We start from the raw sequence: 16,445 nt of genomic DNA, 5'->3' as shown, positions 1-16,445 counted from the left end.
CAATTCTAATGAATGGCCTAAGTCAATGCTCCTTTATTACTGATATACCAAGCAATAGGAAAAATCTGTTGTTACTTACCCTCTTGAAACCTTTCTAAATTCTCTACGTACTTAACTTTCTCTATGATAACATAACTTACACTGCTCTGACATTTACTGATCTGCAATGGGAAGAATGGAACCCCATAAAGCCAGTATTTACAGGGATATGTCAATACACACTTGGAGAAATTGGAGCTTTGTGATTTTTTTTAAAAGGAATTTTATGTTACAAGGCTTGTAATGTCAGTAAAACATGATTCAAAGAGAGCTATTGATAATTCCCCTTAATGTCACTAGAGACATTAATCTAGTCTGTTCACATTAGTCAGTACTAATAAGATGCGATACAAAATATGGTGCAATTACACTAATGCATGAAAAATAACTGACATAAAGTAACAGAAGATAGTGAAAAGGCTCAATCCACTGTTCTATGTTCAAAAAGCAATTAGAAATTGTGCATGGCTTTGTCCATTATCAGTTAATAAATATAAAAACTTTATATACAAGACAGCAACAAAATCGGGAGATATTTTCAAAATTCATTTCACAGAGCTACATAGTGGCCAGAACCTGCAATATATTTGTGACATGTTAAAACTGCAATCAAACAGGAAAAGAGGGGATAATTTTAATTCCCAAAAATGGGGTGGGGTTGGGTTGGGTAAAATCTCAAACTCAACTCTAACCCACCCAATTCAGGGTTTACAGAGGCTGGATAAGGTTGTGCAGCCAACTCACTCCCAGGAGGCAAGTTAGCTATTTAATTATAATAAAGCTTGGAGCCTCACAACTAACTTCCCTTCCAGGTTTCATTGTGAGCAACGGAGTTTCCCAGGCCTTAGAAACCCAGCAACTCAGAGGTGAGGGCAGCTTCAGGGAAAAGTTAAGTGCCCTTACTGCACTTATTGTGGGCTAGGATGAGCAGGACTGTTTCCTTACGATGCCCCACTCTCATTAGTTGCTGAAAGCTCTGTTCCTGCAATTGCCACCTGCTCCAAGTGCCCCTGCCCAACTGGAAGTCAGGGCTGTCAATCAAATTGTCTGTTGGGAAACTAGGCCTAAGGTAAATAAGATCAAAGAGTTGATTGTCTGGTTCAAACACTGGTGAGAGGGAAATGGGTTTTGATTCATAGGCCACTGGCACCAGTACTGGGGAAAGAGGGAGCATTGGGACAGCCTTCACCTGAACTCTGCTAGGACCAGTGCCCTGGTGAGTCACATATCTAGAGCTGTAGGGAGGGCTTTAAACTGAATAGTAGGGGGAGGGGAGGGTTAAAGTGAGGGGGATTTGGAAAGTTAAAGAGGCAGGACAAGGTAATAGTGCAGGACAGCAATGCGGGTAATGGTAACCAGAATGTAGACAGGAAGGGACAAATCATACAAACAGACCCAGAACGAAAAAAACAGTAAAAACTAGGAAATAAGAAGACTGGTCTGAACTGGTCTTGTATACCTCAAAATGGAACATCAATAAAAACTGGGAAATAAAAGTGCTGGTCCGAACTGTTTCTTTCCTTCTGGGTATGAGTGTAGCAGTAAACATGGTCAAAGTAGGGAAAATGGTTTTAGCAGAGGCAGAGAAGGGTTCAGGTTAAGAGAGATTTAGAAATCAAAAGACAAAAGTTGAGGCAATAGAAAAGTATATCAATGTGAGTAAAGGCAAGTTGAGTGGTACAGGAAGGGACAGAGTCTAATGGCAATATTGCAGCAGCGTAAGATCCATGCAGAGAATCATAGTTTAAAAAATTGGTCATGGTGCATCCACAATATGATAGTTGCACCACTGCCCAATACAGAAAAATGGCTTAGATCTAATAGCCATTACAGATTGTTATGACACAGCAGTTGGTAAAGGCTGAGTTGTTTAAATGCCAGAGAGAAACCTGAACAACGATCATAAACTATATTTTCAATTGGTATGTTTGAGATGAGCTCCGAATTCAGGAATAAAACCACCAAGCCGCAATAGGTTTTTTTTTATATAAAACTGAATTAAACATTTATTAAAATTTACAATAAATTAAACGCATACACATGTCTATGAATTACTACCATAATGGCTTTTAAACAAATCCCCAAATTAATCAATCCCAGGTAAATCTTCACCAAGGCAACAATAATCCATAGACTTTAAAAGACACCCGATAAAGCACGTTTTACCTTACAAATTCAAAATAAGGTCCCTTGCAATTTGTTTCCTTTGCAGACAGTTGTAGGCTTACAGGCTGGTTAGACCTTTAATGCCTCTGACTCACACACAAACTTCTTTCTGTTTATACCTAGCTTCTTCCCCTTTGAATGTAAATTTTCCATTGTATTACTAGCTTTTTTAACTTTACCTCTCCCAACAATAATCCTTTCAATTCCACCAATTTTATTAGTAAGCTGAAAAAATAAACATATTGCTTGGTGTCTTCTAGCTAGGTGCAAGATTTCACCCATTCTTTTGAATGGTTTATTCAACAAATGCAAATATACTCTTTACCTTCAATCCTTACTTAATGTTTACCCAATTAACATCTCAAACTACTATATATCAAAGCACCCAGGCTAGCTGGCATTAATCCAATTAAGACACAGACAGACAGATCCTGCTACAATTCCAATTTAAAAATAATTTCCAATAACCTTGTAGACACTGCTATCTTTTCATGACAAGATACATTGATCAAGGGTGACAAAGGTTGAGAATAAATATTCCAGGGTACACAACATTTTGAAACAACAGGCAGAATGAAAAAGGAAGAGGGATGTCCCTGATAATAAAGGACAATATAAGGTGATTAATGAGAAAGGATCTTGGTTCCAGAAAATCAGGAAGTAGAATCAGTATGGGTGGAGATTAGGAATAACAAGTGTCAGAAAACACTGGTGGGAGTTCTTTATAGGCCCCATAACAGTAGTTATATAATCAGACAGAGCAAGAAATTATTGGAGTTTGTAACAAAAGTAATGTGATAGTTGTCAGGGACCTTAATCTCATATAGGCTGGACCAATCAAATTGGCAAAGGTGATCTGGAAGATAAGTTTGTAGAATGGTTTTGTGACAGTTTCCTGGAGCAATACATTGTGGAATCAACCAGGGATACAGCTTTTTTGGATCTTGTATTGTGCAATGAGGCAGATTGAATTAGTAATGTCATAGTAGATGATACACTGGGAGATAGTGATCATAATACAATTGAAGCCCCACATTAAGTTTGAAAATCACATCCTCCAACCACAAACAAGAATCTTGAACTTAAACAAAGCCGATCCATAGGTATGATTGACTGGATAAATAGACTAAAAGATATGGTAGTAAATAACAATGGGAAACATTTAAAGAAATAAATCAAAATTTACAAGAGAAATACATTGCATTGAAAAACAAAAACTCCACAAGAAATATCCATCTGTAGCTTACTTAAGATTAAGGATACCATTAGATTAAAAGAGGCTTATAATGTTGCAAAGAACAGTGGTAAGTCCAAGGATTGAGAATGTTTTAGAAACCAGCAAAGGGCTACTAAAAAGTTGATAAAAAGGAAGAAAAATAGAGTAAACTAGCCAAGATTATAAAAACAGATTGTAAGAGCTTTCACAAGTAGAAAAAAAGAGTAGCTAAAGTAAACATTGGTCACTTACAAACAGAGACAGGTGAAACTATCGTGAGGAAATAGCAGAGACATTGAACAAATCTGTTGTGTAAGTCTTCACAGTAGAAGGCAAAAGTTACATACCAGAAATAGAGGGTAACCTAGGGCCTAATAAGAGTGAGGAAGTTAAGTTAATTAATATCAGCAGATAAAAAGTGCCAGAGAAACTCAAGAGACTAAAATCCGACAAATCCCTACGAACTGATGGCTTACATCCTAGGGCCTTAAAAGACAATGGATGTGCTGGCTATGATTTCCAAAATTCCCTAGGTTCTGGAATGATCCCAGCAGGTTGGAAGTTGGCAAATGTAACACTGCTATTCAAGAAAGGAAGAAGAGAGAAAACAGTACTGCAGGCCAGTTAACCTGATATCAGTCATTGGGAAACTGCTGCCATCTATTATTAAGGCAGTCTTAACAAAACACGTAGAAATCATAGTATGATTAGGATAAGTCAAGAGGTTTTACGATAGGGAAATCCTGCTTAACAAATTTATTGGAGTATTTGAGGATGTAACTAGTAGATAAAGGGGAACCAGTAAATGTAGCATACTTGGATTTCCAAAAAGCATTTGATTAGGTGCCACATGAAGGTTAATATACAAGATAAGGGCTCATGAAGTCGAGGGTGATATATTAGCATGGATAGAGGATTGGTCAATGGACAGGAAGCAAAGGGTAGGGATAAATAGAGCATTTTCAAGTTGGCAGACTGTGACAAGTGGAATGCGGCACAGACCAGTGCTGGGGCCTCAGATATTTACATTCTATATTAATGGCTTAGATGAAGAGATTGAGTGTAATTTATCTAAGTTTGCAGACAATACAAAGCTAGGTGGGATTGCTACCTGTGAGGAGGACACAAAGACGCTGCAAAGAGATATAGATTGGTTAAGTGCAAGGGCAACAAGATAGCAGATGGTATATAATGTGGGGAAGTGTGAGGTTATTCACTCTGGTTGTAAGAATAGAAAAGCAGAATATGTTTTAAAGGGCATGAAACTTGTAAATGTTAAGGTTCAAAGGGACTTTGTGTTCCTTGCACGAGTACACCCAAGTTAGCATACAAGCAATTAAAAAAGCAAATGGCATGTTGACCTTTATCACAAGGGGATTGGAGTACAAGAATAACAAAATCTTGCAACAATTGTACGGGGCTTTGGTGAGACCACACCTAGAATTCTGAGTGCAATTTTGGCCTCCCTATTTAAGGAAGGGTCTACTTGCATTGGAGGCAGTACAGCAAAGGTTCACTACAATGGTCCCTGAAATGAGGGGGCTGTCCTATGATAGACTGAATAAATTGCATCTATAGTCCCTGGAATTTAGATGAATGTGAGGTGATTTCTTTGAAACATTCAAGGTGAAGGGACACAAGAGGGTCAATACTGAGGTTGTTTCCCCTGCATGAGGAATCTAGAACAAAGGGCACAGTTTCAGGATAAAGTGACAATCATTTAGAACTGAAATGAGAAATTTATTCACTCAAAGCGTTGTGAATCTTTGGAATTCTCTACCCCAGACGACTGTGGATGCACCATAATTGAATATATTTAATACTGGGATAGACAGATTCTTGATCTCTCAGGGAATCAATGTGGGGAGCAGATGGGAAAGTGGAGTTGGAGTCCAAGATCAGCCATGTTCATCATTGAATGGGTCGCATGGTCTTCTCCTGCTCCTATTTTTTGTGTTCTTATGTTCTGAGTGGGAAACCTAACAAAAAATATGCACACTAGTAAAACTCCACAGTGTGACCATAACTCCCTTCCCAGTACCCTCACCCAACTCAAAAAACCGGCCCAGTGAGTATCTGGGTTGGTATTTCAAACACTCCACTTTGCCTGTTCACCTAGTTTCTAACAGTGGGAGAGAGGAAAGGTAGTTTAAGAGTTAGAATTAGCACCTGAGGTACTGGTAAGTAAGCCCACAAAATGGACAGGACATGTAGTTTACAACTGTTTCTTAATTTTTTTGAGAAGTGAAAATTGAGTGAAGTGTGTTTTGTTCATCTCTATATGTTCATTTACTTTCTGTAAATTAAAGTATCTTAAATAATCCACATGTTCTAATCACATTGAAGTGTCCATCTTCAGATTCAAGAAGCATGCACGAGGGCACACGTGAAAGATCCAGTTCAAATCTCAGGGCTTACAGCCCAGGGTTATGTCATTTTACAATTAAATAATGGGCAGTATGGGCTCACACCTGAGACATTCTGTTCACTTCATGGAAACGATCATTGTCTGAAAGAAGGTCTAAGACAGACCTTATACTTGTAATAACTGCTGAGTGCTGTGAAATGGTGGGTAGATCATTTCGTGTAACAGGGGAGGAAGATATTATAACACTGACAAGGAAGTACATAAAAAATGAAAAATCGTTTAATTTTTCATAGTAAGAACGGCACGAAGATAAACACAATTGGGAAGTTGCCAAGCAGGTTGAAGCAGTGAGACCAAAGAAATGGAGAAATGCAACAGAGGTAAATGGACATGAAAAGTATTTGATCAGCTAATTTATTACAAAGGCAACAGAATGGACATGGGGTGGGGGTTAAAATGCAGCACAAGAAGGTGGAAATGTTAAAACCATGATTGAAAAGATGGGGAAAAACTAGAAATACATTTCAAAGATGCAGCAGAAATTAGATGGCCCATTAAAGTGAGAAGTAGATTAAATTAATTGTAAAGATGGGACAGACTGTAATGGTGATGTGAAATGGAGCAGAAAGAGCAAGAAACAGAAGCACAATGAAATAGTGGATGGTTAGATTGAAAGGATAAGAGAAAGGAGAAATTAAATTAAAAAGCAGGGCAGATTCCGGAGGCCTCAAAAACAACACTGAAAAATTCCCCAGTTTCCTTCTCCACTTTTATCTTGGCCATTACTTTCTGCAGGGTCATCTGAATTTTATATTATAATTTTCAGAAGAAAATCTGTGAGAACATTGGTCTTCTTTATATTTCTGTGTGTTATGTAACTAAATGTTTTCAGAACTTTCTATCTCTCCACAACAGTTGAGAAACCGCAGCAAGTTGTTTCTACCTGCCACTACTCCAGGTCCCTGCCACAAACCCCCACCCCAGCCCTGACCCCACCCCCCCGCCACCTAACCCCCAACCATCTTAGCAGGTCCTAAGCATAAATGGCAGTAATGTATTTAACTTCACTAGAGCTAGGAACAGGAACATCTCTGTCTGGGAAATGGAACTGTCTAAGTGGCTTCCAGTCAAGTCTTGGTTCTTATACCTCAAAGTTGGCCTCCTGTGCAATTCCCATGTAATCTGCAGTGCTAGCCAATAGGACCAGTGATTGGTGCCAGTATATGTCTCTCAAAATCAACTGATTAAATTAATTATAAAGAAAGTAGGATACGCACAAGAACAGAAATAAGAGTTGCAAAATGGAGAAATGCAGGGAATCAAACAGGCTGATAACAATGGGAAAAAGAGCAATTCACTGAACAAGAGAAATGCAGAATCATAAAAATATACAAATGGTTAAATGCCTTGTAAACAGAGCAGGAGCAATCGCAATGGGGCAGGCTGATAAGAGAAAGAGGGAAAAGAAAAATGAATTTACAAAGTGGAGCAGAATGCAGCAGCTTCGACGGCAGTTTGCATACTTACCAAAGTTAATTCCGCCGACTAACAAGGTTAGCAGCCATACCTTTTGACTCCGTGTCCAGCATATACGTTGGCGGTTCTGTGTCACTCAGAGATGGAGCCACAGTTGTTGTTAAGGAGGGCCATGTGTTATCTCTTAGCACAGGTGACGAGATAGAAGACTTAACCTTCATCACTTCCATTGTTTTTGTGGCAGATGCCTGCAGTGCTGTGTGGTTGGTTTCAGTGCTCGATGCTGCTATAGAGGAAAACGTATTTGAGTCCTGTTGTGGTAAATCAGTAGCACTGGTCATAGCTGTAAATACAAAAAAAAGTTTGAAAATCACAATACAAATGAATATGATTCTGAAATTAACAGTAGCTTTCATTAAGTAGCAATAAATTACATTCATCTGAATTCAAATGATCAAGGTATTAGCTATAATGGAATTTCAACCAGGTTTATTATAGCTGGAGAGCAAGTAGTAACAAAATAATTTATTACCATGCAGTTTTACTGTGTATTACATCCTACTACTAAACTGTAAAGCAGTAGAGCACACTAATTAATTTGAAGTATACTACAATGAATATAGTTTGAGTGAGGAACCAATGAACAAACTACAATATTCAATTTCTTTCTTTTATGAACCTAAATACTGCAATGTAGCCTTATACTTGAACATGAAACAAGGAATAAAACTGCTGCAACTACTTCAAAATACATATTCAGTTTTAATAAATCCTCTGTTTTCTCCACATATTCACTTTTTTGGCAACCTACTCTACATTTTTCATCTGTTAATGCTACTCATACTGTACAAAGGATATATGTGTACCTTCTGATTCAAGTTGCTGACCTATACTTGATGGTGGCACTGTGGGTTCCACTGATGGTGCAATGGTTGTCAGTAATGGCAGCATTGTTCTATCTGTAACATCAGATGCCACTGTAGAAGTTTTCTTAGTTTTCCATGATATGGTTTGTCTTGTGTTGGTGCCCGTTGTAACTGCCTGGGTTATTTTTGTGCTTGCTGTTTCAGCAATCGGCAGCATCATTTCAGTAGGAGTTATAGGTGTCATTTCTTTTGTGGAAGTTGTGTTTTCTGCTGTAATGAAAATATTTAATGCTAATGCAAAAATGGTTCAACATTAAATTTATATTCAAAATAAATAAAGCCTTACGTCATGTGGAAGGGCCTTATCTAAAAGCTGCATTGCAAATAAAATATGAAAGAAGAGACAAAGAATGGTACAGAGAGCAAATTTAAGTATGAAATGAACATAGGAATTAGGAGGAGTAGGCCATTCGGCCCCTACAGCCTGCTCCACCATTCAATAAGATCATGGCTGATCTGAATGTAACCTCAGCCCCACATTTCTGCCCACCCCCAATAACCGTTCACCCCTTTGTTAATCAAGAATCTGTCTAGCTCTAGTTTAAAAATATTCAAAGACTCTGCTTCCGTTGGCTTTAGAGGAAGAGGGTACCAAAGACTTACAACCTCTGAGAGAAAAAATTTCTCCTCATCTCGGTCTTAATTGAGCAACCCCCTTTTTTTTAAAACAGTGACCATTAGTTCTAGATTCTCCCACAAGAGGAAACATCCTCTCCAAATCCATCCGGTCAAGACCCCTCAGGGTCTTAAAGGTTTTAAACTAAGTTGCCTCTTACCTTTCTAAATTCCAGTGGATATAAGCCTAACCTGTCCAACCTTTTCTCATAAGACAACCCACCCATTCATGGTATTAGTCTAGTAAACCTTCTCTAAACTGCTTCTAATGCATTTACATCTTTCTTTAAATAAGGAGACCAGTTCTGTACACAATACTCCAGATGTGATCCCACCAATGCCCTGTACAACTGAAGCATAACCCTCCTACTTTTGTATTCAATTCCCCTCACAATAAATTATAACATTCTATTAGCATTCCTAATTACTTGCTGCACCTGCAAACTAACCTTTTGTGATTCATGCACTAGGAGACCCAGATCCCTCTGAATCTCAGAGCTCTGCAATCTCTCACCATTTAGATAATAGGCTTCTTTATTATTCTTCCTACCAAAATGAACAATTTCACATGCCCACATTATGCTCCATTTGCCAGATATTTGCCAACTCACTTAATCTATCTATGTCACTTTGTAGCCTCCTTATGTCCTCTTCACAATTTACTTTGGGACCTATTTTGTGTCATCAGCAAATTTAGCAACCATTCCTTCAGTCCCTTCATCCAAGTAATTTATATAAATTGTAAAAAGTTTGAAGCCCCAGCACTGATCCCCGGGGCACACCACTCATCACATCCTGCCAATCAGAAAAAGACCCACTTATACTAACTCTCTGCTTCCTGTTAGTTAGCCAATCTTCTATCCATGCCAATATGTTACCTCCTGCACCATGAGCTTTTATTTTCTGCGATAACCTTTGATGTGGCACTTTATCAAATGCCTTCTGGAAATCTAAGCACAGTACATCCACCGGTTCCCCTTTATCCACAGCGCATGTGACTCCTTCAAAGAACTCCAATAAATTGGTTAAACATGATTTCCCTTTTACAAAACCATGTTGACTCTGCCTGACTGCCTCAAATTTTTCTAAGTGCCCTTCTATAACATCTTTAATAATAGCTTCTAACATTTTCCCTATGACAGATATTAGGCAAATTCCTTCCCTTTTAGAACAAAGGAGCTATATTTGCTATTTTCTAATCCAACGGAACCTTCCCCGAACCTAGGGAACTTCGGAAAATTAAAATCAGTGCATCAGCTATCTCACTGGCCACTTCTTTCAAGACATTAGGGTGAAGTCTGTCCAGACCTGGGGATTTGTCAGCCCGCAGACCCTACAATTTGCTCAATACCACTTCCCTGGTGATTGTAATTTTCCCCAGTTCCTCCCTCCCTTCCATTTCCTGATTTACAGCTATTTCTGGAATGTTACTTGTGTCCTCTGTAGTGAAGACCAAAGCAAATTACCCGTTTAATTCATCCGCCATCTCCCTACTTTCCATTATCAATTCCCCAGACACACTTTCTAAAGGACCAACACTCACTGTTAACTCTTTTCTTATTTAAATATCTATAGAAACACTTACTAACTGTCTTTATATAACAAGCTAGCTTTCTCTCATTCTCTAGTTTTTCCCTCATTAATCTTCTTATCACTCTTTGTTGTTCTTTATACTCCTCCCAATCTTCTGACCTGCCACCCATCTTTGTGTAATTATATGGTTTCTCTAAGTTTCATACTGTCTTTAACTTTTTTACTTAACCACGGATGGAATTTTGGAATTTTTCTTTCTCATTGGAATGTATATATTCTGTGTATTCTGAAATATCCCTTTAAATGTCTGCCACTGAACTTCTATTGACATATTCCTTAACCTCATTTGCCAATTCACTTTAGCTAGCTCTGCTTTCATGCCCTCACAAGTGCCCTTATTTAAATTTGAAATACTAGTCTTGGACACACTCACTTCACCCTCAAAATGAATGTAAAATTCAATCATTATGATCGCTGCTATCTAGGAGTGCCTTCACTAGGAAGTTATCAATTAATCCTGTCTTTTTGCTCAATACCAGGTCTAGTATAGCCAGCTCTCTGGTTGGCTCCAGACGTGCTGTTCTAAGAAACTATCCTGAAAACATTCTTTGAGCTCCTCGTCTACAGTACCTTTGCCCATCTGATTTTTCCAGACTATGGCCAGAATTTTCCCTTAGGCGAGTTGGGGGCGGGGCCCGCTCGCCGACGCAAAAATGACGTGGGATGACGTCAGGGGTGTCATCCCGGTCCATTAAAATTTTTAGGAAGGTGGGCGGACAGCGCAATGGCCAATTGAGGCCATTGACAGGATAATTAAGATAATTAAAGGCCCTGCCCGTCCAACTTTAAGGTTGGCGGGCAGGCCAGGAGCACCAGTGGGCTTCTGATAATACATGAAACCTCATCCACTGGCAGGATGAGGTTTCATGTCCGTTTTTAAAAACTTTAATAAAGTTTCTGTGCTTCTTATTAACATGTCCCATCTCGTGTGACATTGTCAGATGAGGGGGACATGTTAGTAATTTTTTTATTTTTCTATTTTTAAAGTTTTTTAGACTGTCAGTAATCTCCCTGAGATAGCACTTTGTCTCAGGGAGATGTGTGCTCTTTTATGCGCATGCGCGAAAGAGCGCACTTTGACAGTTGGGGAATCCCTCCCCCCACCCCACCCCCAACCACACAGGAAGCACATACTGCTTTCCGTCGGGCAGCCCGCTTGGTGGGCCTTAATTGGCCCGCCCACTCAAATTGGCGGCAGGCCCGTTTCGGCAGCGGGGTTTGGCTGCCCGCACGCCCACCAAGGGCAAAACTCTGCCCTATATGTGGATTAAAATCCCCCATGACTATTACTATACCTTTCTGGCAAGCTCACATTATCTCTTCTTTTATACCCTGTCCTACAGTGTAGTTACAGTTAGGGGACCCGTACACCATTCCCACAAGTGACTTCTTGCCTTTATTATTCCTCATCTCAACTCAAACCACTTCTACATCCTGGTTTGCTGAACTTAAGTCATCCCTCTCTAATGTGCTAATATCATCATTAATTAACAGAGCCACCCCCCCAGCTTTTCCTAACTTCCTGTCCTTCCTAAATGTCACGTACCCTTCAATATTCAGGTCCCAATCTATGTCATCCTGTAGCCATGTCTCTGTAATGGCTATCAGACCATACTTGTTTATTTCTTCTTGCGCTATCAGTTCATCCGTTTTTTTTTTAACGCTGTGTGCATTTAGGTACAGAGCCTTTAGTTTTGCCCTTTTATTTTTGTAGCGTCTAGCCTTATCTGCTGATCTACACTGAGATTTATACTCTCTGTCCCTTCCTGTCAGTGTCTGTTTATCATTTCCCATATTAATACCTGTCTCTCTTACCTTGTCTCTACTCTTTGGTTTACTGAATCTTCACAAATTTGATCTCGTGCCCCCACTGTTCAGTTTAAAACCCTCTCAATTTCTCTAGCTAGGCAGTTCGCAAGGACAGCAACCCTAGCAAGGTTCTGGTGTAGACTGTCCCAAAGGTACAGTTCCCATTTTCCCCATTACTGCTGCCAGTGCCCCACAAACAGGAACCCACTTCTCCCACACCAGTCTTTGAGCCCCGCATTCATTTCTCTAATCTTATGTTCCTATACCAATTTGCAGGTGGCTCAGGTAATAATCCAGAAATTATTACCTTTGAGGTTCTGCTTCTTAATTTGGTGCCTAGCTCGTCACACTGACTATGAAGAGCCTCCTTCCTCATCCTGCCTATGTCATTGGTACCTACATGGACCACACCACTGGATCCTCTCCCTCCCACTGTAAATTCCTTTCCAGCCCTGAGCAGATGTCCCGATCCCTGGCACCAGGCAGTCAACAAAACCGTCTGGACTCTCGCTCTTTGCTACAGAGAACAGTGTCAATCCCTCTTACTACATTGTCCCCTACTGCCACTACATTCCATTTTGTTCCCCCAACTTGGATGGCTTCCTGTACCACGGTGCCATGGTCGGTTTGCTCATCTCCCCCCACTCTCATCCAAAGAAGCTGGGAGAACCTCAAACCTGTTGGACAATTGCAGAGGCTCACACTCCTGCCCTCTGGGTCCCCTTAACTGTCTCATTCACAGTCACACCCTCCTGTCACTGACCAAATCGAAATACCCTATCCTAAATGGTGTGACTGTATCCTGGTAACTTTCCTCCTCCCTGATGTGTCACAGACTCTGCAGCTCTGCCTCCAGCTCAAAGACTCTGAGCCAAGAGCCTCAAGCCACAGACACTTACTGCAGCATTTGTCCTGGATCACAATGTTATCCAGGAACTCCCACAAGCTGCAGCCTTGACACATCACCTAACCTGCCATCCTTAATATGTTTTAAATAATTACTTAATTACCTTAATAACTTATTTATGTTGCTTTCTTATATGTTTTATTAACTTTACCACCAAATTGTGCACTATTTTAAAATTTCGGGATAGAATAAAACTTACCAGACACTCACTAAACGGCTATGCCTTTTCCTGTAGTGGAGCAAGAACCAATTACTATGGGGTGAGAAAGAGGAAATGAACAATTCCTTCTCTCGCTTCACTGAACTCCCCTCTCACCAAACTCCAAAGGCAGAATTTTGCCGTCGGCGAGCTGGGGGCAAGGCCCACACTCGTAAAATGACGCAGGATGATGTCGGGCGGAACGCCCAACATAATCCCGGTCCATTTAAATTTTCAGGAAGGTGGGCCTGCAGCAAAATCAGCTGTGTGTCCGCCGACCTGTCAATGGCCAATTGAGGCCATTGACAGGATCAATTATACAATTAAAGGACCTGCCCGTCCAACCTGCCTGTCCAGCCTTAAGGTTGGTGGGCAGACCAGGAGCCCTGGCGAGCAATAGAAAAAACATGAAACCTCATCCACCGGTGGAATGAGGTTTCATGTAGGGTTTTTAAAAGGTTAATAAACTAATTATGTAAATCATGAACATGCCCCATCTCATGTGACATTGTCACATGAGGGGGACGTGTTAGGGAATTTTTTTTTTCTATTTTTAATGTTTTTAGAACTGTCAGCGCTCTCCCTGAGGCAGCACTTAGCCTCAGGGAGACGTGAGCTCTTTCGTGTGCATGCGTGAAAGAGTGCACTCTCGCTTTTGGGGAATCACCCCCCCGCCCCAGGAAGCACATAGTGCTTCCCGTCAGACGTCACACTGGGCAGGCCTTAATTGGCCCGCCCACATAAAATGGCGACAGGGCCCGCTTCTCTGGCGGGGATCGGCTCCCCGCCCGTCGGAGATCGGGTTGGGCCCGCCCGCCCGACAGGCAGAAAATTCTGCCCCAAGTCTTCACTCGGACAACTGCACTCCGTTTGCCAAAGCTGCACTGAATTTATAGTAAATTGAACTGGGGCTGCAGTAACCAGATTCAACCAATTAACTAATTAATTACTCAGCTCTTACAGCTGAGAGTGAGTTACCCTGTCTAAACTGTAAGAAAGAACTTGTAATGATTTACACAGTACTTTGCAGTTACTGCTAATTACAGACTAGTTTAGATTTTAAGAGGAAAACTTAAGAACAAAACTAACACTTAAAACTCCCCTCTCGCCAAACTCCAAGTCTTCACTCAGTTAGTCAGCTGCACTCCGTTTTTGACAATTGCACAAATTTATCAGTAAAAATCTCAAGTAATCAGGGCTCCAAGGATGCTCTTAGGACTCAGAGTTACAACAATTTCTAACTCCACCACAATTCAATGGCCAATTACATTGTAGCTACCCACATAGGTTGCTCCAAAATGCAGAGTGTGCTCTTGCTATTGTGTAAAGGCAACAGATGACAGACGAACACAGGCGGAATTTTGTAGTCCCGCCACAGGTCCCGACAGCAGACGTGGAAGTGGGCAGGATTGGGTTAGGATTAGGTGCGGGAAATGCTGGCCAACCACAAATATGCAGTGGACGGCCAGTCAACAGCAGGTCCCGACCAATCATGCAGTGGGGACGGGCAGAAAGTTCCAAACCCGCCATCAACTGACAGGGTTGGAAGTCCGGGTGCCATTTTAAGCAGCACCCAGGCATGCATCCAGTGTCTACAAACCAACAGTATCTGTTTTGCAGAATCTGCTGCAGGAGCCCAGGATCATCACTTTGACCTCCAGATTCAGCCTTCCTCTCTGACACAGAACTTTAGGATCATCAGCTTGACCTCCAGACACACGTAACACATGGCTCAGAGCAAACAACATGTGGCCCCACGGTTCAGCGATGGCTCTCTGCAGGTCCTCCTTCAGGCTGCCCAGGAACAGTAGGGGATGTTCTTCCCCACCGATGGCGTCAGGAGACCCTCCCGCCTGACCAAAGAAGACTGGGCAACAGGAAAGTCCACAGGCGCACCTGAGTCTAATGCAGGAAGAGGGTCAATGACCACCTCCACAATGCCAGGGTGGGTACAATGGGGCTCCCATGAGGGCAGCAAGCCAAGGAGTTCCGCGAAGGGAGGGTGTGGGCAGGCGGGCGAATGAAGTGAAAGACATAGCAGCAGATGCACCATAAGGACCTGGATGTACGTGGGCCCAAACTTGCAGGCTTATTCTCCTATCATAACTCAGGTGATGTGTGAGTAGGAGAGAGGATGGGTTACCCTGGTGGCCTCATTATCTGCCAAAGGATGCATTCTGATAAGGGGGTTAGATGCCAATCGAGCTAAAGTCATTCTCCTTGAGCCTGCAGGAAAAAAATTACAGTTAATTGCAGAAAATTGAGGCATTCAAGTGGGCAATAGTTGATTGATTCTATTCAAATAATGCAAAAGGATACAGGGAAATAGCAGGAGAATGGCACTAAGTCATGACGCTCATTTGGAGAGCCGGTGCAGACATAATGGCCGAGTGGCCTCCTTCAGCACCAGAACAATGCTGCGGTCCTGTGGTAACACTAAAGCATATGTAAAAACCAGTGCAGCAGTGCTCTACATAAGGACACTCCATCTGGCTGAGGAAGAGGCGGTAGAACTGGCTGGCAAACAGGGGGGTCGAGCGATTGCAGGTGCTTAAGCAGGAGTGAAGAGAGTGAGGAGACCTCAAATCTGGTGCCTATCACTGGGCAGAAAGGAGACACAAGAGATGGGGAGAGGGACAGCAATATCATGAACCTAATTCTTTGTGTTCTCTAATGCAAGTCCTCCCATTCTGGAGGGAATTTGTTGAGAATGAGGGACTCATGGGTCTCCCTTGCGCATCTCTCCCATTGCTCTGGCTTCTGGTGCTGGAACCCCAATATCCAGTTCTGTCTGCCCTGATCTGTCCTCCACATCTTCCTCATCACTTGAAGAGTATGACTCCTTTGTATCTGTGGCTAGCAAGGTCTCCCCTCTCTGCTGCGTGAGGTTGTGCAATTATAATCCTTGACACCTTCTGAGGCGCATACTGAAGAGCTCCGCCAGAGCAATCCAGCAATGGAACCTCATTTTCTACATTCTGATAGTCTACTCTATTGAAGCCCTTTGGCAGCCATCGGATTCATTACACCACTCCTCAGCTGGAGTTTGAGAGTTTCTGCTGGTGTCATCAGCCAGGTCTTGAGCTAATAGCCCCTGTTACCCAGAATCCATCCCTTCAGGCATGTGGAGT

At 41.6% G+C, this 16,445-nt stretch overlaps 1 protein-coding gene across 5 annotated transcripts in view; it reads right to left on the bottom strand.

The window, feature by feature from the left end:
- The window catches only part of LOC121292169 (armadillo-like helical domain-containing protein 4), a 137,081-nt gene that overhangs the window by 97,931 nt on the left and 22,705 nt on the right, over positions 1-16,445 (bottom strand). For 4 of the 5 annotated variants that reach the window (XM_041213807.1, XM_041213809.1, XM_041213811.1 and 1 more), the window contains exons 3-4: positions 8,132-8,401; positions 7,357-7,608 (exon numbers count right to left, since the gene is read on the bottom strand). In XM_041213807.1, the coding sequence (XP_041069741.1) occupies positions 7,357-7,608; positions 8,132-8,401 (522 nt within the window). The remainder of the gene's footprint in view (positions 1-7,356; positions 7,609-8,131; positions 8,402-16,445) is intronic. The other variant, XM_041213808.1, reaches the window with a different exon arrangement.

This window comes from Carcharodon carcharias, chromosome 20, assembly GCF_017639515.1.
Source record: "Carcharodon carcharias isolate sCarCar2 chromosome 20, sCarCar2.pri, whole genome shotgun sequence".
NCBI classification, from domain to species: domain Eukaryota; kingdom Metazoa; phylum Chordata; class Chondrichthyes; order Lamniformes; family Lamnidae; genus Carcharodon; species Carcharodon carcharias.
The sequence above is the reverse complement of the archived record's forward strand: the minus strand, read 5'-3'. Positions and strand labels throughout refer to the sequence as shown.